Below are 21,852 nucleotides of genomic sequence, written 5' to 3' on the forward strand. Positions count from 1 at the left end.
GTGACTCCTATATACCCCCCCCCCCCCAAACTTTGTTTTTTGGGGTATAATTATCTTTCAGATAACTTGCCAATCCTGTACATTTCAAGTTATCTCCCACATAAGAAAATTGAAACATCCTACAACACAGGATAAAACAGATGTTTGTAGAACATACATGTCCTCCTTGTCAGCATGCAGGAGTTTAATGTAATATTGCTGAGATACAAGGGCAATGAGACCTTGACCAAAGAGCCATTGACCCAAAAATCATAAGGGATTATCTAGTGTCCCAAGACAAATGCTTCTATGAAAGTTGAAGGTCAAGAGCCCGTTGTTTTTTACCTTACTTGTCAGAAACCATTTTGACACACAAGGTCAATGTGACCTTAAAATTTGACACTGCGACTCCAAAATCAATAGGGGTCATCAACTGTCCTAGACCAAAAGCGCCTGTGATGTTTGAGAGCCAAGGGCCCACTGGTTTTTAACTTATTGGTCAGAAATCATTTTGACATACAAGGTCAATGTGACTGGACTTCAACACTGTAACCCAAAATTCTATAAGGGTCACCTACTGGCCTAGACCAAAAGCACCTGTGATGCTTGAGGGCCAAGGCCTTATGGGTCGTCGAGTTCTTCCAACATACAAGGTCAATGTGACCATGACCTTTAAACCCTTGATCACAAAATACATAGGGGTCATCATCTTCCCAAGACCAACACACCTTTGAAGTTTTAGTGTAATGGGCTCATGCATTCTTAAGTTATTGATCAGTAACATTGTGGGACTCACCGACAGATCGGATGGCCAACCAACATCATGCTGCAAGGTAATTTGTCCTCTCTTCTTCGTAGGGGACCGTAATCATTTAGCCTTGTATCATTGCTATAATGTTTTAGTCATACCAAGAGGAAGGAACAAGAAAACTGAAAAATATTATCTCCCTTCTTTTTATTTATATATTAAATAAACCAGGTTTCATCTGTAACAAGCAATATTTACATAAATAACAATATATATATAGGCATGTATATACATAAGTGTGTTTTTTCATTCCTATTGGAAGGACATTTGACAAAACCAAGTAATTAATGTACCTTTCTTACACATGCATACCGTTTTGCAAAATATATTTATGATATAATTGGCAATCATACACAATTTTAAATGCAAATCACTTTGCATGGAAATGACAGAAGAGCATTTCTCTGGCAAAATGAACAAATAAATCTTGGGTATTAGGTTATCTTTATAAAAACAAACATATAAACGAAAATTAAATTTCTTCACAGATCAATAAGTTCTAGAAAACGGATATAAATACCGACAGATTTTTGTTATTATTTGAAGGATGAAATTATGGAGCATATCTTTAAGAGTTATTCCATACAAGAATATTTTTTTCTGATAAAGATATAAAGTTTCTTATATCACATGATTTATGTTTAACATTAATGGTTAACCTTGCTATTTTTCCAAGAACATTAATCAATGAAGTTGAAAATCTCACACAAGCAGTTTCAACAAAAAAAATGTTCTAAATCAAAATGATAACAGATGGCTACATATTGAGTATGTGTTCCATGAAATTTATTCTTTTCACTAATATTTTGTTTTTTGTAACAAGTGCAATTTATAAACTTCAATTATAAGTTCTTATTTCTACTTAAAACTAAATGAACAAAAATCTAATTAAAACTGAATGAACAACAAAATTGCTGTATTAATACATCTGTAGCAATGTCCACAGAGAATTGTTATTCCAATTTTTGACGAACCTTGATGATATATATCATCTTAACTTCCAGTCTTCATGGCACATTTGTAATTACAACAAACAGAGCATTTTGTTTACTCTAAAATGCTAACAAATGAATAATCCTGTTTCCTCAGAAAAGTTCTCTTTAAATAAACACCATCAAACAACAAAAATGCAGCACGAATCACCTAATTTGACAATTGTTTTTGAATTAAAGTCTCAAACTAAAATTCTAAACCCAACATATTTAATTTTACTGATATTTATGATTGCAGAATTTTATTATTTTCAATAAGTCTCTGCTATGGTAAGTATTGTTTATATTTATAGTTTATTTTTCTTTATATTCAACTGAATCACTGCTTTGATGGCATATGATTAATGGAAATCATATTAGCCATGTCTTGAACTGGGAGGAAACTTTTATACCACTTAAAACAATGTTTGTAAGACATCATTCATACATATATTTACACATTTTCAATTCTCACAAACCAAATTTAAATATCATTTCTGTTTGGGAAGAAAATTGTAACATTTACCACAACAAATGAAGAATTCCTGACATTGAAATAGTTCATAACTTGTATTTATATCTACATTTCAACAAGATTCTTGAGTAAAAAAATATTTCAACAGTAACTGCATTTGTTCTAGCAACTTCTTTATATTGCCAGCAATCTTTAATATATATTTATATACAAACAATACATAATTTATAATGCATAAAAAATTAAACACTGTACATGTCCAGGTGGAGGTGAGTAATTTGGAAACAAGTGTGTTTGTAAGACATTTGATTGATCAATTCAAAATCTGAAACAAAATCATACCAATCTAGATGTTGAGATTGGATGTAAGATAAATTCTCAAACTGTGAAGAAATATTTCTGTATAATACATAATTGAGCCGCGCCATGACAAAACAAACATAATGCGTTTGCGACCAGCATGGATCCAGACCAGCCTGCGCATCCGTGCAGTCTGATCACAATCCATGCTGTTCGCTATCAGTTTCTCTACTTGTTATAGAGTTTGTAAGCGAACAGCATCGATCCTGATCAGACTGTGCGGATGCGCAGGCTGGTCTGGATCCATGCTGGTCACAAACGCACTATGTTGGTTTTGTCGTGATGCGGCTCACATATAAAATGATCTATACTGGTCTCATACCTATGTAAAGTGAAAAAGTTACAGATGTTTGTGATAGCAAGCACACATGACAAATGTAGAATAACTTTCACCAGTAAATAAGTGATAGGACACAAGTATTTACCATTCAATTAAACAATACATTTAAAAATACAAAGTTTATACAACCTTATTTAATCTCATGTGTTTCAGACATTACATGTATTACTATTTAAGAATGGACATGTGTTTTAAGCAGATATTAAATACAGGAGCTGATTGATGTACAAGGGCTAGTTTCTGAGAAATAATTAGCACCTCAAAATGAGGTTTTTTAAGACAAAAAATAGACTGCTATAATCTTTCACTCTTTATAATATAGTGTGCTTAAAGGTGATGCATAGTAAAAATGAACATTGTGCCCCAATTTTAAATATAACATACATACATGATTATAAAGACCTTTAAAATAATGCAAGTTTAAACATAATCTATCATGAAAATACACCTTATGCTATATGGAAATCTTAAATTTAACAGAATTTCTTATTAAAAATCACCAAAAACACTGTCAGTAATTGACAAAAACGTCTTAAAATTCTAATTCTTTTTGCATGACAAGTAACCACCTTTCAAAATAATTTTGAATTAACTCTTAATCCATAATGAAAAAGGTTGACCATTACTTCAAATATACAAAAAAACACTTTATTCTTACGCTTCAAATAAACCTGAACCTTGTAAACAATGGCATGCATACTTGTGTAAGACTTTATAATGCTCAGTAGTACTGCATTTACTTTTAGCCATATGTCATACTAAACTTTACTTTTCCTTTCACAAATTTTTTTCCATATAATGCTTTGTTATTCTGCTTTAATTCATACAGAATTATTTTAGTTTATAAAGGAAGCTATAAGCCTGAACCAAGCAACACTAAGTGATTAGTGTAATGTTTCTTGCTCAAGGACACAATGGTTTGCCCCTTCACTATTCATCACCAAATATCATTCCTAAATAATGGTGAAATATCCAACTGTTTTATATATTATTGTAATGTATATGCATATGTGATGTATGTATTATATATACTCTACTTGAACCAAAAGCTATGGTTATATTTCCTTAAACATAATTTTTCATTTCTATAAATAACACAGTAATATGCATAAATTAATTTATGTTTTATATACAGTAAGATATTTTCAATATCATCACATTGTTAGATATCACTTTTTCATGTTAATTTTACACACTCTTTCAACTACAGGACTGCTTTAATATTTACAGGTATGTGCAATAATAAGCAATGTCCCACATATTTGAACCGCAACATGACAAAACCAACATAGTGTGTATGCGACCAGCATGGATCCAGACCAGCCTGCCCATCCGCTCAGTCTGATCAAGATCCATGGTGTTCGCTTACAAACCCTATAACAAGTAGAGAAACTGATAGCGAACAGCATGGATCCTGATCAGACTGTGCGGATGCGCAGGCTGGTCTGGATCAATGCTGGTCGCAAACGCACTATGTTGGTTTTGTCATTGCACGGAACATTTATATTATATATGTATGCAGAGGTCTGTATGTACATGTGTTTGTATAACATTTCCATCACTTGTCAGGAGCTTCGGGTAATTTTATGGCGTCTGCTCCAGCTCCGTGGATCTCTGGTTGATATGTTAGCAGTACAATCATCACCCATAGGTGTAATAAGGCCTGCAATTATAATATTTGTTTTCTTAGAAATCTGATGATTTTTTAAAATACCTAAAAATTATAACTCAAATTACTACAAGTCAGTTGTGAAAAGATTAACCAATATGATATATTAACACATTTTTTGAACTGAAATCACCAATATGCCATTATTTGTAAAACTTATACTGTAAAATTTTGCAGACTGACAGTGAAAAGTACAGCTGACTTTGGTGAATTCTAAGCTTTCATGATTGATGAAAATAACACAAGGCCCTTGATATTATTAAGTAAACATTAAAAAAACAGAATGAAAAAACAACAACAAAAAGACATGAAAAACTTAAAACCTCTGAGGTCGTAACAAAAGATTATTATTAAAAATTAAAGTGAAATTTATGGTGCCAAGCTATTTTTTACATGTCAATAACTTGAAATGCACTTAAGAAGCTTGCTTATTTATTAAGGTGACAAATGTTTTCAAATAAGATTTTAAAAGAGATGTAAGAAAAAAAGACTATTACCATATAAACGATCACAAAAACTCTCGCAATAGGATATCTCCTGAAGAATACACCCAGACGTATACTGAAAGATAGACAATATGTATCAATCCAAAAAATAAAATTGTATTTGTAAACAATCAGATGAAGCATATTCAAAGATAGAGTGACATGAATCATTTTAAAATAGGTAATTTTTACAGTTTTTACCTCGAAAAACTTGATTAAAACATCCTCATACAAAGTTCCATGATTAGATTCTTAGTCACACCAATATTGTAAAGGTTACATGACATTTTTAAGGTTTATTGGTGGAGGAAGACTAATATTGTAACAATGTTGGTAGAACGTAATAATACTGATAATAAGCATAATAATATGCAAAAACTTAAGTTGTTGAATTAACATAAGGGAATGTTTCCTATATATGTTCCCCATATTTTAGGACACAAACCACTCTTGGTGGTGAGCTAGCTAATCATTGACAGGGTTTTTGTGCCTTAAAACGTTACAATAGGCCCCATTATTTCAGGTACAAGACAGCTGATGAGACATAGCTGTGATAATTAAGTAATTCAAAATCAACATTTCTGACCATCTTATACAGAAGAAACATTATATCTTTATACTAAAACATAGTCAAGAATTACTAAAATAAATCACTTAAAAATTAATTAATTGAATACTTTCTTTAAATAAAATAAAATTTATCCAGTCTTTCTATATTTAACTTTACAAGAAATGTATTTATCTCTTCTGTAATAATTTTAACATGAATCTTAAAAGAAAATATAAATAACTTCCACAATTTCTTCATTATCTTATTCTTTTAAACAGGTCATTTTACTGGTAAATTTACATTTAAACAATTTTATGATAAAAGAGAATAAGTTACCTGAATTTATCAATGGAATTCACAGCTCTCTTCATTTTTCGTGTCACCTCAGTATCAGTGGGTACCTCTCTCATAAATTGTGGCAATCTTTGCCGTACTGAAAACAACATCAAATCTCTATTATATACCAACACTTGTACTAGAATTGTCCCCAAGTTTTAAGAGTGAAAATGTACTTTTAATTCATAATATTAAATCTGAACACAAAATGGCAAACACAAAATACATTCCCTTGGAACATGACTAATGAATATGTAATGAAAAAATAAATTCTCAAAAAAAGAGTAAGCAGAGGCTTAACATTTATAACAATGTCATGGTATTAGGGAATATTTTTTTTACATTTTGAACTTGGAAACATAGAAGTCAATTTTGGGATATGAATGTCAATGAACCATGCAGGTAACTGTAAAGTAATGATTTATAATATTTCATTTTTGTAATGCTGATTTACATTACATCCTCACTATTAAAGAAAAAAGTTTAATGGAATTGAAAATGATTTGTCTTTCAAATTTAAAATATAAAACAACAACTTGAACAACATAGAAATTATCAATAATATATGTTTTACAAAAACTGTTTTAAATACGTGCATTTTCTACCTTCATCATCATCATGTACAGGTATCACAGTGGTGTTGGTCCTTACAGCTGAAGCCTGAATATCCTTATACTGTTGCTGAAATAAACAACAATAAACATTGATATTGTTATTTTGTTTCTGCAAATCACCTATAATAACATTTCATTAAATACATCAGAATATTAGTTTACACTATCTCTAAAACAATGTTCTACCTATATCTGTATGTCCTATCCATTTTTCTTTATATCAGATCAAGTTTCTTTTTATCAAGAACTATTTCAAAAACAAAACAAAAACTCAGACTAAACAACAGTCAGTTATATGGAAATGAAACTATAAAACCAATTATAAAATTAAGGAGACAGCCCTTTGGTGTTCTTTGATGCTTTGGTATTTTGGATAGCTATTCCTAAGTGTTCATTTCTAATGTGCTGCATTTTGATATTTGATTGTATAAATCAAGCAATTACAAGCATGACCAGACCATCATTCAAAAGAGTTAAACAGCAAACATACCCCAAGTCTCTCTAGCTGTAATCCTAGTGAGTTTTTCTCTGTGCTTAATGCCTCCACCATGGTCTGTTTCTGTATCAAACTTTCTGTTAATTCTCTCACTCGAGATTCCAGCTCAGATTCTGATGTTGAACTCATGGACTTTGTAGCCAACTGTTGAAAATTTGTATGTGTACTTTATATTGATTAAAATAATGAAATTCAGGGGACCTCCAAATTTATATTGTTATATCCGAGAGGCAACCAATTGGGAAACAAGAGTCAGGACTGTAGCAACGTTTACAGTTCTATAACAAGCGATATTTTTATAAGTAGAGTTTACTGTATTACCTCAGTATACTGTTATATGTCTAGTCTCAATTTTATAAATTGTTCTATCATAAAAATTTTCAATTAAAAATGCTCATAAAACAGATATAACTGGTTCCTTGTTGTATAATTGATTGAATACATATAACTACAAAAATGCTAGGAATAATCACATTGCTCAAGATCACTGAAGATGTTAACCTCTGTAGAACCACAAATATTTAAACTATACTGGATACAACAATTTTCATATACCTGTCACATGCATGTAGTATTTCAAAATTACAATTCAGACAGGTTGTTTCTGTCAAACAGCTATTCAATGGTGGTTTTTAAAAAAAATAAAACCTTAAAAAAAGATATTTAAATTTGCAAATGTTGTCTCAAAAGACAGTCAAATCATTAGATATATATGTAATGTACATATGATGCTCATTATTTACAGAACCATATGAGGTGTATCACGAGATAAGCTTTCAAAAGATTACATTTCTAATTCCTGTGGTAGCCTTTATGATAGCCTATACATTCTGGTTTAACCCTAGTGATGTTTTAATACTGTCATTACCTGATTTCTCAGTCGCTCTATTTCAGATTCCCTGTCTTTCATTCGACTCTGGAATGATGTCTTTTGTTTATGTAATTCCTCAATGGCATATTGCAGCTCCTGTAGTCATCAAAAATAACATATCTTTAAACAACACAATCTATATCTAACACAATCTATAAATAACACAATCAAATATGGAAATACCAAGTATGTACAGTTATACATTTATAAATAAATGAAATCTAATTAAAATGCTTCAGTAATTAACAAGTATTAGCATTCCAAAAATTCTAGAAATCTCTGTTCAGCCAGGTAGTCAAATTTTTTGTTTTGTGAAATAGACCTCTTCTTGAACTGAGCTCAAAGTTGAGCTAATCAAAATTAATTTCTTGAATACATAGAACCATGCTTTCAAATAAGACTGGTGTGCATTTGTAATTCATTGACAATTTTATACTCCATCCATTATGTTTCAATATTCAAATATGCAATTAAACTTTCTTGCAGGATTTAATCATATAGAATTGAATGTCTTATGTAGAACAATATAATCTAATACCTACCCGTTTCTGTTTAAGTAACTCCTGCTCAGAGTCTTCCCTCCTCTGTTTTTCCTCACCTATATTGTCCTCCAATGATCGTATTGTATCCTGGGCCGTATCATTCTCCTGCTGCATCTGCGACTCAACATCCTGAATTAGTTAAAACAAAAATTAAACAACCATTTCTGAACACTCAAACAGTTCAAATAAGCTGAGTTAAAACCTCATATGTCATAAAAATGCTAAAAACATATTTTGAGTTTCACTTCATTACAAAATTATTTACTTTTTCGGTCAAGCTATATTTTTGTAACAATGATTTGAAAAAATGTCTCCTGAAGGAATGCTTGGTTCTAATTCATTTTCATGATCTAACATAAAAACAGCTATCAAACCATTCACATTTATAACATGGGATGCTGGTAAATATTATAGGATACCTAACAAATTTGAGAGTACAATAAAAATAGACAAGATATTTACAGCTAGTTCCACTTTGAGATTCTCTACAGTCATTCTAGCTTGTTGTATTTCCTCCTTAAACATGTCTCTCTCCTGTTTTACTGTGTCATACTCCAGACTTGACACACCAGCTGCCTCGCCCGATGCTCCTGATCCCTCACGTAAACTGGCAATCAATCGTTCCTTAGACTAAAATTACAATTATCAAGCTCAGGCAAAGGTAGGAAGTTAACACATCAATCAAAATTGTACAATCACTTTCATTTCTTTTCAGAACAATTCAGAAAAAATTGTTTAACTGTATAAACATTAAAGAGGACTTTGAAAATTTTAATATATAGAACTCTCTCATTTTAAATATGTTTATTATTTTCTTATATACATGGACATGACATGACAACTGTTGAAGTATCTTAAAGAAACTGAGCTACAAACATTACTATAGTTTCCAATTTAGTACAAAATATACTTTTTACGATGATATTTTCAAAACCAATTAAATTCATTTTGTTACATGTGAATCAGAATGTAAGAGGTAAAAATGACTAAGTCACCAATTATTAAATACTATTCATGTTTTTGCTGGCTGGAGAATCTAAGTACTGTAATACTGTTATCCCTAAACAAGTAATGGACTATTCCAAAATCATAGCAGGACAAGTTCATTATACAAATTCATGAGGTAAATTCATGCCTAAATCTAACTTTCTTCTACTTAAGGAATAATAAAATTTTTAGACAGAACAAAATCATGATTTCTCTCTTGAATAAATTTGCAGTTTTAACCAATTACATATGATAATCATGAACTTATAGATAAAAACATATATATATTTTTTTCATTTTATCACCTGTAATATCCTTGTTGCTTTTTCTTTATACTCTGAGAGTTCCTGTTTAGCAGACTCTAAGCTATTTCTCATAGATTTCAGTTGGTTGTTTAATTCTGTTACCCTGGCTGAAATATAATTGTATCATATAAACAAGCATTCAGATCTATCTATATGTCTTAATAAATCACCTTTTCCTCACAAATATCACTTTTTAACATACAAGTATCTTTGTCACAGATTCAATATAACTAAATGACTCATATATGATTCTGAGTGGGCCTGAATGCTGGTTATTACAGTTTAAATCCTTCTTGAGACTGATTTTTAGAATGGAAAAGATAAACCATGAGATGTCTACAACAAAACAATATAAAAAATCCTGTATTTTTGAAATTCAAATATACTGTTAATATGAAATAGCTAAGTAATTTTAACACCAGCCTTTTTCATCACTATATTTTTTCTCAGCTGAAGCAAGAGCTTCTGTAAAACTTCTCTGCTCCTCCTCCATTCTTGTCTGTCTGTCTGCCGCCTCTTGCTGGAACACACATTAATATCTCTATCAGTCATTTAACAATGATACTAAAATCTTAAAAGCACTCTGATAAAAATTTTTATCTAGTGTCAATAACATACCAATGGATTTGCTTACTTCTAGTGTGGAAAGAAGAACAATTTCATTATTTTCTATGATCAGGCACTATATTTATGAAAATTGATAACACACACCAATCTCAAATAAAGCAATAAAAGTTCTTACTCTTTCATGGCAAAAAATATAAGCATAGGAATCTTCCTTTCCAAAGCCAAATACTTAGTAATGACTTATTTAGTCATACCTACCAGTGCTCATTTGATTCAGGTCTGAACAGTATCAATTTAGGAGTTACAGTATGCAGTAGATACTGTTAAAAAAAATCAAATATAACCAAAATTCAAACTTTTTACCCTTGATATTTTGTTAGCTTCTTGTTCTCTCTCTAATGTAGCCTCTACCTCTGATAGTTTTTGTCTTAATGAATCTAAAGCTTGACCATGTATACCACTGGAATCTGTATGATCCCGCAATATTCTGTACATATATCAACAAAAAAATGTTAAAATAAAATATTTCAGATAAAAGCTGCTGGCTGATGCAGAGCAAAACACTTTTTCTTTAAAAAAAATTCAAGGTAATCCTGGTAAAAATGGTTACTTTTCAAATTATTATTAATTTTCTTTTTAGTTGGGTTTAATGTTGCACCAACACGGTATAGGTCATACCGTGACTTTCCAGCTTTACTGGTGGAGGAAGACCACAGGACCCCTCCATGTATTATTTCAGGCATGAATGGGCACCTGAGTAGAACATTTTAAACTAATATACCATAGATAAATGATAAAAAGTCAATAAATGCATTTTATAATATCTACATGATATTTACAACACTTTAAATGTTGTATTGTGTTTAATACAATAATTGAATAGATACTAATACACTATGAAATTTCCTGGAAAAAAATTATCAACAAAAAGCATTCACATACATCTGCCAGGTACGCTTCAAGTTTTGCCAAACAAATTTATTAAACATTTATGTTTTGTTTTATTTTTTTGAAACCTTTTCTGTCTGTCTAACCCCCAGGAGGTTACATATTATTTAAAAATTTCCTTGTAAAAATGTAACCAATATGAAAACATATCAGAGAACTACAAAATGTAGATGCAATATCAAACTACTGTTAAACGAACTGTCCACATGGTCTGCCCAGGTTTTAGTCAACATTCGTTTAACAAAGCAGTAATCTCTGCTTCAATAAAGAACACTGAAAAAAACTTTCTAAACTTGACAACAAAGCAATAAATGACATATATATGAATTAATATCCTCTAAATATCACTTATAACACCCCAAAGAACACAAATCTTCAATACCTTTCTTTGTCCGATTTTAAACTCTCCAGGTGTTTCTGTCTGTTCTGTAGCTCCCTATCAGCCTCTTCTAGCCTGATTCTCAACACCCCTAGTTGAGAATCCTTGGCCCCTATGGCCTCCAACAAATCCTGTTCCCTATTCTGTAACTCCCTCACTGACTGGTCAGACTTTGATACATTTCTAGACTGATCCTTTAATTTCTCACGTAACTTGGCCAAATCTGAAAATAATGGTAGAAGAAGATCATTTTCTCATTTTTGTTCATATAAAATGACTTTTGCTGATTTAACAAAGACTTTTCACAGGTTATCTGTTTCTTTATTCTTTTTAATGTAAACAACATTAATTTTTTTCATAGATGTGTCAGGTAAAAGACAGGTAAACAGCTTGCACTGGTTAAATCATTCATTGATTAATTCTTGTTGAAAGTCAGCTGTGGTAAATATGTTCTCAAAGAAATATTGGCGGAAAAATATACATAAAATGAAAGGCATGTCACATAAACAATTAATTCCTTATGTTGCTCTATAATTTCCCTCCACATGAACAAAACTGCAGTATTTTTCAAACAGATCTTACATTTAAAATGTCTCTTAGAATGATATCAGAAATGCTAATTTTTCTTTAAACTCAACTAGAATTAAGTATTTATTCTGATGCTGGCCAACCATCAAAATCAATTTATTTATGTACAATGTGCAATAATCTTTCCTAATCTAATTAATCTTCATTAAAAACTAGAAGAGTGTTTCATTTTTTTACCACATTTGCTCAGATATTTGCTCATTTCACTTAACCAACATGGTTTAAAGAATTTATTTGTTATACTCAAATACCCAAAACTATCAGAAATATATATAAATACTGAAAGGAGCATATAAGTAGCAAAGTAACTTCTTGACAGTAACATTTGCCAGCATGACTTAAAACACAAAAGAAAAGTTATCTTTCTTTTATATCATCAAATGTTGAAGACAACAGTCGAAACTAGTAAAGATTAAAGAAATATGTGTTGTTTTGGTATATTTTAACTGATCATCAAATAATGTAAGAGTTATGTAACCTGATTCTGAGTCCTTTGCTCTCTGTACAAGAGATGTCATTTCTTGATTTAATGATGATATCTCATTCTTGAGAAGTCTATTCTCCAGATCTAGTGATGATGATGTCATAGGATTATCCCTGGATTCTATATCCTGGTTGCTATGGACACTGTTGCTAGGTGACTGGTCTTGCATGGCATCTTCTAGAGCAGCCATGTCCATATCAGTGGGACTTCCTCTGCTATCATTACCTGTACCTATATTATTATTATATTACACTATATTATATCATATTATATTATAAAGTGTCAATGTTAGTTTTAGACAAATCAAATAAAATGATTCAATTTTAATTTGACATATTCAATACCAATATAGGTATATACCAATTCAAAGAATATATATAACAAATAATAATTTCACAAAAGATTCTTTTTTCAGCCTATAAATCTTACAAGATATTCTTATTTTTCAGCCAGTAAGTTTACAACACATTATATTTTCAGCATATAATTTTACAATATATACTTTCTTCAGCATACATGTATTATAATTTATATCTTGACACATAACAATAAATACAGTTTTCCATTTAGCAAAAAAAAGAAATACATTAGGTTCTTGGCAATAATATTGAATAATTTTTCAGTACAGTCCAATTTAAAAGATGAGGTTTTAGGTGAATACCTTCAGTGCTTGTGAAGGTTAATCATGCTTCAAAACCTCAACCAATGGTCACAAATATGAATGTCACTTTGAGTATGATTCAATCCAAATGTTGGATATAAAGACCTACAACTATTGTTTTGTCCTTCAAGACAAGCATGAAATTTCAAAAGAATACCCTAAACAGTTTGTTTGCTTAACAGTAACAAGGAATTTGCTATATACACAAAGAGCTTTAAGTCAGTCCAAATCCATACTAGAGTTAACCTATCAGTTACAATTATGACTCCGAAAAAGTCTGAAAACAATTTATGCAAAGTTTCAAATGAAAAACTTATTAATAAGCAGTTGTGCAAACTGATGAAAACATTTTTCAGGAATATCTTAAATTCACAAAATGCATTAATTATGTCAGACAAATTCATGCTAGATTTATTGGCCTTATACTGTTATCGGCAATAGTTATAAGATATAAAATTGCACTGATATGCTGACACCAACATAGTCATAAGCACATAGGTAAATATGATAGCACTGGCAGTTATATAAGAATGGTTCAGCTAATTTATGGGAAGGTGGCAAACAGCAAGAAAGTATTTTAAAACAAGTGCGTTTCTAAATTATTGCACAAAAAGACCTTGGCTAAAATTATTGAATTTCGAGAAATCTATTGGCCACATGTAACCATTCTACAGGTATCATATGGAAACGATCATGTCTTTGGATATACAAACATACAAACTGCTATGATAAAAAACTTTCACCTCACTTGTAGTTGGGGGGGGGGGGGGGGGGAGGGGGGAGAGGGGAGTATACATGTAAAAGTGCAAAAACAAACAAATTTACAACTTAACCCTTCTGTATGTTAAAGAAAAAAAGTTGCATAAATCAAGAACTTGAGAAAGCTCTCTGTAATATTTTGACTTTTTAAAAAAAAAATCTTTAAACAATCTTTAAATACATGTAGATCTATTAAATTAATCAATCCATGATATGTATATCCTTAAATGCAAGAATGTGAAACTAATACAGGAATTGTGCAACAGCAACGCGGCTAAATCTGGCAACATGCTAAGTAAACAGACAAACTATATGTTTTACAACAATTTCTGTGTTATTTTCACAACTCTGCATTATGGATGCATGGCCAATTTTATGGATACTAGAAAGGAATTAATTCACTCATTTAAAAGTAAAACATTTATTTGGATATTAAAAATGTTGAGAAAAAAGAAACAGAGTATTTATTAAAATTTTTCATCTCTTGTAGAATGTAACATTTAATAGCAAGTTAGATGACAAAAGAAGGGTACAAAAAATTGTAAACTTACTACAGACAGTTTGCATGTTAGTAGTTTGTTCTTCTAGTTTATCTTCTATATCTATTATATACATAAATATACACTTATATATAGAATATCAAATCTTTCCTTCTTATTTCTGCATTTTCAACATTTGACAATCAATTAAGTTTGTGTAAATGTTAAACATTCACACTGTACAGTCATGGTTTTATGGAGTAAAAGCTTTGATCTGTCATCTTTAAAGGTCACGATTCAATAGGTATAATATTGGCCTCTGATATTATTAGTAATGTTTCAGCAAATCCCTACATTTACCTCTACATGCAAACATTGTATCATTTTGTAACATGTTTTACCAACAGATTATTAATACTGTGGACATATCAAAATATGATTTCACTACAGCAGAACCAAGTCTTATTAGTGTAATAAACAATTAAACATATATCATAAAATTTATGAATTTCAAGTTCTTTCAGCAGAAATACACTTTCTTTGTAGTAAAAATGCATAAGTTTATATCAAACAATGGAAAAAACTTTGGGGGTCTATGTTAAAATTAACAAGAGTTGTCACCCAAGTGATGATTGCCCCCAAAAAGGTTTCTTAAGCATGCAGGTATTATGAAAAGAAAAGAGAATGAAAGTAACTAATTGCTGAATATTGTTCTTTGTATTATTGTACCTGTAACCTCTAATTGTGATAGCATGAACCTTCAAAATATAAGTGTGACCTTGACCTTTGAAGAAGGGACGTGGTTCCTGGACGCGACAAAATGTTGTTATGAGATAGACATTTTGTGCCAAATTATTTCAAAATCCCTCAATGCATGATATAGTTACAGTCTGGACATGATTGTTGTGTAAGTAGGGACACAGACAGACAGACATGAGCCTTAGCCGCGACACATTGTCTTGATGTGGTAGACATTTGTGCCAAGTTATTTTAAAATCCTTACATGCATGACAAAGTTACAGTTCGGACATGAATACATGTATCTTTAAACTCTTCTTGAGAGAATGAGTACCTTCAAATTATAAGTGTGACCTTGACCTTGAAGGTAGGGACATGGGTCTTTGTCGCAACATGTTGACTTGATGTGGTAGACATTTATGCCTAGTTATTTTAAAATCCTTTGATGCATGACAAAGTTACAGCCTGGACACCAATGTGTGTACCTATAAACTCTAATTGTGATAAAGTGAACTTCAAAATGGTAGTGTGACCTTGACCTTTGAGGTAGGGACGTGATTATTGGACGCGACACATCGTCTTGATGTTGTAGACATTTATGCCTAGTTATTTTAAAATCAGTCGATGCATGACAAAGTTACAGCCTGGACACAAATGTGTGTTCCTATTTACTCTAATTGTGATAATGTGAAACTTCAAAATGATAGTGTGTACTTGACCTTTGAGGTAGGGACGGGGTTCTTCAACGCGACACATCGTCTTGATGTGGTAGACATTTGTGCCAAGTTATTTCAAAATCCCTCACTGTATGACAAAGTTACAGTACGAACACGAATGAAGTGGGACAGATGGACAGACAGACAGTGCGATTATATTATGCCTCCCTTCGGGGGCATAATAAAATCTTTTAGGAAAATCATTGAATACAAAAACTGAGATGTTACAAAATGTTAACACCAAGAAGCACATGATGTTAGAAAGTGGTAAAAATGAATTAAAACCATGAAAACTCATTAAATACATACATGTACATAAAACTAGAAATGAGTTTATAGGACACTGATGCCTCATACATTCCACTGTTTTTGACAGTCAATGGATGGGCTGCATGAAAGCAGGCCAGACGGACAAGGACAAATCTATATACTCCCCCATCCCCTCCAAAGTAATGGGGGCATAAAAACTGTTTAAAATTCAAGATTAAATTATATTTCACTCATGAACCCGTCTAGCTGTTTTTCACTCGAGGCTATGTACACTTGAATGTAGTACTACATTTTTGTATTTTCTGGTGTTAGTGTGTACTGAAACACTAATGTCCATCTTTTTCTCGTATTTTTCCATATTTTTATACCTCATTTCTTAGTAATTATGAATCTTAAATTAAAAGCTTGAGTGACAAATTTACAAACATAAAACTTACAACAATAAAATAGCACAAGAACTAGCTACAAGAAATACTCACTAAAATATTTATAAGAAAAATATGTTTATCGTTCATAAATTGGAGACTGTAAGCAAATCAGTATTGAGTAAGTAAACTTGCTCCTTTAAAACTATTACTGTTCATGTTTCATAAATGAATAAACCAAACAAGAAAAAAAACTTCTTCATCGGGAAACAATTTTGAAATCTAGAATTGCTCTTCCCAATGCAAATGAGAACTGGCTAAAATTACTTAGCATATACCTGACATTTCAATAGATGTAAATAATATAAGAAAACAAAAGTAAACTTACCCGGCATTTCTACATGCACCATTGATGACCCACTACCAGATGATGATCCAGGTGTGTCATTTTTCCCGCCTTTATTTGAAATGACTGAGGAGGCACTAGATTGTCGGGAATGCCTTGTGCTATTGGCGGGTGTGATTTTTCTTCTCTCAGTTGGTTCTGGGCTATTCAAAAACTCAAACAATGCTTCATCTTTATCAGTTTTTTTCTTTGTGGTAACTGATTCTGATTTTGGCTTTGTACTTAAACTTGCATCTTGTGGTAACTCTCTTAACTTATTGTCAAATGATTTTGTAGCACTTTGGGATGGTAGTGATTTTTCTGGACTTATGAAAGGGGCCCAGCCAGACGACTGAGGCACTGCTTGTTCAGTTTTGACTGATTTTCTTGATAGATTTGGTGAGTGTCCTTCTTCTTCATTTTCATGAAGCACTTTGGCAGCAGTTTGGTCCAGGCTATTAAGGAAATTTTCTGCTTTTCCAGTTAGGCCCGAGAGCCAAGCCATCTTTTATGTTACTCCAACCTTAAAAAGAGAAGAAAAATTCTATATGATTATGAATGCTGCCATTGCCGGTAACTTTAAAATTTCTGATAAAAGTTCTGTTATTGTATAGCAGGGCTGTAAAATTCAGATAGGATGGTCAACTATGGTACCATTGTTCTTATTATTTTCAACAAATGGTACAAATAAAAAGAATTTGTATTAACTATTTTATTAAATTGTGTTAAACTGTTGCATCTTGACTTTAAAATACACAGGTCACTCATAGAATAAATCAATGAATTAATATGGCAATATCAATAAATTAGAAACATCTACATTGTATGGTCAGTCAGCCATGTTTTGAATGGGAGCTTAAACAGAGAGCACTATGATACTGTGGTATGTAAATTGATGTCCCTTTTTGGCTTCAGTAGAATTTTTTCACCAGAATATGACTTCACATCAGTTTCAGCATGTCACTACAGTTTAGCAGACGGCTGTCTTCACTTGTCAGAATATGAAGTAAATATGGGGTAAAATAAAGAAGTATTTGCAACACATACAGGTAGCTTTGGATTCTCCTTTCAATGACAGAAATTTATTTGAAATGAAAATATTTCTAACATTTTCTTAATTTTTTTAAAATAATTCTATCCAAATTCAAAAAGCAACACTTCCACTTTCACTTTAATGGCGGAAACAGTTGATTGGTGGCGTTCAGTGTGTAAAGGAACACATTTTCTTATTACACCAGAATGGGCTAGGATGCAGTACCTGATGGAGTTCTATACCCTACATTTCAATTTTGTTTCTGCCCTTCTTGATTATCAAATATTCTGAATATTCAATTTGAATATCTACATGATCATCATACTTTAATAATATAGGAGTTTTTTAAGAGATGTACAGTTTAACCAGTACACAAAAAACCTACCTACATGTATTTTATTTGTTTCAGCGAATCCCTTTGTTATATGCTGATGTATGAAAATAAAAGATATAGAAGCGCATAGGGCCTACTCGATGGTTGTTGTCCGAAATCCTTTACAACGTTGCTTTGCCCAGAAGCAAAAATATCTCAAAGCGAAGTCATATTTATAGGCCTAGATTCTGATGTGAAAAACTCAAATAGCATACATTCAACTAAAATAAATTATTACGGGGAAGTCAAAGGCCGGGTCCGCGAAGCGGGCCCGGGCTTTGGCTTGCCCAGCTATAGACTACATGTGTATATTTAAAAGAAAATCAAATAAAAAACAATTAAAGAAAACATAGAATTCTATACCCATCAATGAAATTGTCAGTGTCAGTTCTAGTCGGGCGGCGCCATTTTCAATGTAATTCAACACGGATTTATATTACAAGGATCGGACACTTTCGTTTACCTTAAAGTCTCGTCGCGCGCATGCGCGGAATCGCACATCGGATAAAGGTGGACAGAATGAGAGATGGCGGAACGCGCGGAATGCGAAATATGACAGATTTTCACAAGAGTATGTGGTGTTATTGCAGCTTTGTGAAAAATTATACACATATGAATGTATTGATACAGTATTATTGTGTGCCACTAAAGTATTAATATATGAAAATATGCCGATAGAACGATGCAACGCTAAGTTAAAAAAGTACCTAATTAAAAAATATTCGCCTATTGTTTAGGCATACTCTCTACACTTTGACGCCCTTCTACTTCAAGCACAAATTATTACCGCGATTCATATTAAGATAATTCTTTTGTACATGGTTTAATGGGTGCAATGCAAAAAAAATAATTCTTGATTGCTTAAAAACTTTTAAAGAAATTCATGTTTGAAATTTGTTTTTATTTCTGTGAATTATTTCCAAATGATTTGTACATTTTTTATTTTATTAACTGTATAAATATAGTAAGTTTTCTACTAATTAGTGTATTAAATATATTTTCAGATCATTCTAGATAAGCGTTCATATATAGATGAATTCATTAGATTGGCAAGGAAGAAATTTTTATTGGCATACAGAACAGCTGTTTTATAAAAAAAAGTGTTTATTTTGAAACAGATTTTTTTCATAGTTAGCCTATACAATTCACGTCAAATGATTTATTTTGTCATATGTTTATCTTTATTATTTTCAAAGAAAGGGCTTATACAAATTTAGTTGTATATTTTATATTTCATTTATAATTGTTAATAAAGAAAATAGATTTACATTGTATTTATATATATCCTCTTAAGAATCATTTTCTTATCACACATACCATGGACTGTAATTAAAGACTGTGCACATACAAATATACATTCAAAATTCTATTTGTTTTTAGTAGACTGAGTGTTGCAATTATCACATGTAACCTGGTAATGAAAGTTTGAAAATAAAGTTTTCAATTATCACTTGTTACCTGGTAATTAACCCCCTTCAAAAGTAATTAATCTTCAAAAGAAATTTAAACGATGTGTAAAAAATATTCAAAAGTTACTTTTATTTTGCAATGATTCTGACTCAAACTGTAAAGATTTTTATTGTTTTTCTAGCGTTACATTAAAAAATATCAGAAATATCTTTCTACATGCATTCAAATGAAAAGAATAATTAAAATATACGAGTGACATTAAAAAGCCCGGAATCGAGACAGCCACACAAGAGTACTTTTATAACTGTCTACTTCACTGCACCGACGTTTGAAAACAGATTTACAAAAAATAATATTTATCAATGATGAAGGAAATTTAAATATTCTATGAATATGGCAATATCAAAATCTCGGCAATATTTTGTACATCGACTTCATTTTATTTTGAAATTGAATTTATTATGTTACCATAATAATAATTACAAATACCCCTTTTTTTTAAAAATGAAAAATTCCCTGGGTTTTGTCAATTGAATTTAAACGTCGTTGGGACAAAAAATTTTACCTTTAAAAATAAATTTTAAATTTAATTAAAAAATATTTTTTCCTTAAAATAAAATTTTTAAATTTTCCAAAAACGGGTATAAAAAGAAAAACTATATGTATTTGTAAGTGTTCCCTTTCGAATGGGATTTACGCTTAGCGCCTAAAATTTTCGTCATGTACCTTTTTTCAGGGGCAACAAGATATTTTAAAATTATTAGGGTTAACTGGAGGGCCGTCCCTGTAATTAATCGTATTTAATATAAAGCGGGATATTTTAACGACAACGCAACTTTTTGATAAAAAATCGTGGTATTCAGAGTGAAAAAGGAACAGGCATTAATTTTGAATACACCTTTAAAACGGAAAAATTAATAATTGACTTCCCCTTTCATAGGCTTTGCCTAATCAGTGTTGCATCTAGAATTTCAAAATTATGGGGGATTGTCCCCCACTCAATCGAAAAATGTTGGGGATTTGAAAAAAATTTGGGGGGCATACATTTACCTTACAGTTACAATATGACATACCGAATAGAATTCATTTATTTTACATTCAGGCATTTTTGACAGCTATCGTCCGCTCAAAAACGGAAGTAGAAAAAATAAAATATTGACGAATACTACAAAACACACCCGAGATGACTTAGTCGGCTGCTACACGCGATTTAGTACGAATTTTAGTCATAACCACGAGTGAAAACAAACATGGCTGAAGCGTTTAAGATACGATGAAGATAAACTGAATTAAGTTGAAAAGATAGTTAGATGCGCGACTTGGCGCGCACTGACTTCATTAAAATACGCGATCTTCATAAAAAATGGATGCAACACTGCCTAATTTCATATTAAATTCATTCCCTATTAAACAGCTTAATACTTTAAAACTTAATAAAAGAGGTCTATATTCACAAATTATGGCATTCGCGCACTATATTTCATTAATCAAAGGGCCCCGGGTCTATTCACAAAAGACATTGGATGTCTTTTGTGAATAGACCCGGGAACCTTTGATTAATGATCCATGGGAAGAACTACACTGACCAACGGCCAAAATAGCTCTATCCGGATATATGTTCACTGACAGAAAAAAATAGATAAATTGAAGACAATTTTGGTTACTTACTTCTACTACGACCGAAATTAGCACAATTTTTATGAAATATAAAAAGATAACTCTTTACTAGATGTATAGGCGTGGAATTTAATGTATGAACAAATATATGTAAACAACAATATTTAAGTCTTACTCAACAAACGCTTGCGTAAATTTGTTCTCAATTGAATAAGCATCTAATGACATGGAATTCGCTCGTGACGTGTGGACGTATCTTTTTTGCGCATGTCTGATAGTTATTTCCAGTTCC

The 21,852-nt window shown here is 31.3% G+C and overlaps 1 protein-coding gene across 7 annotated transcripts; it reads right to left on the reverse strand.

The window, feature by feature from the left end:
• Window positions 1-917: 917 nt before the first annotated feature.
• Window positions 918-21,846, reverse strand: LOC132718525 (golgin subfamily A member 5-like). Of its 7 annotated transcripts, none has more exons than XM_060702236.1 (16): window positions 21,736-21,846; window positions 17,131-17,650; window positions 14,726-14,776; window positions 12,749-12,985; window positions 11,686-11,905; window positions 10,719-10,842; window positions 10,212-10,308; window positions 9,789-9,895; window positions 8,959-9,126; window positions 8,497-8,625; window positions 7,952-8,050; window positions 7,078-7,227; window positions 6,570-6,654; window positions 5,974-6,070; window positions 5,100-5,163; window positions 918-4,596 (listed from the first exon to the last, which is right to left on the reverse strand). In XM_060702236.1, the coding sequence occupies exons 2-16, from the start codon at window positions 17,630-17,632 to the stop codon at window positions 4,492-4,494; spliced, it is 2,235 nt and encodes a 744-aa protein (XP_060558219.1). In that variant the 5' UTR covers window positions 17,633-17,650; window positions 21,736-21,846; the 3' UTR covers window positions 918-4,491. The 7 variants fall into 7 exon arrangements, with proteins under 7 accessions (XP_060558219.1, XP_060558220.1, XP_060558217.1 ...); XM_060702237.1 differs by having other exon boundaries at window positions 6,579-6,654; window positions 21,612-21,761; XM_060702234.1 differs by having other exon boundaries at window positions 21,612-21,761.
• Window positions 21,847-21,852: the final 6 nt, after the last annotated feature.

Source organism: Ruditapes philippinarum, unplaced genomic scaffold, assembly GCF_026571515.1.
Source record: "Ruditapes philippinarum isolate M1 unplaced genomic scaffold, ASM2657151v2 ctg386_1_1_1_1, whole genome shotgun sequence".
In the NCBI taxonomy this organism is placed as follows: Eukaryota; Metazoa; Mollusca; class Bivalvia; order Venerida; family Veneridae; genus Ruditapes; species Ruditapes philippinarum.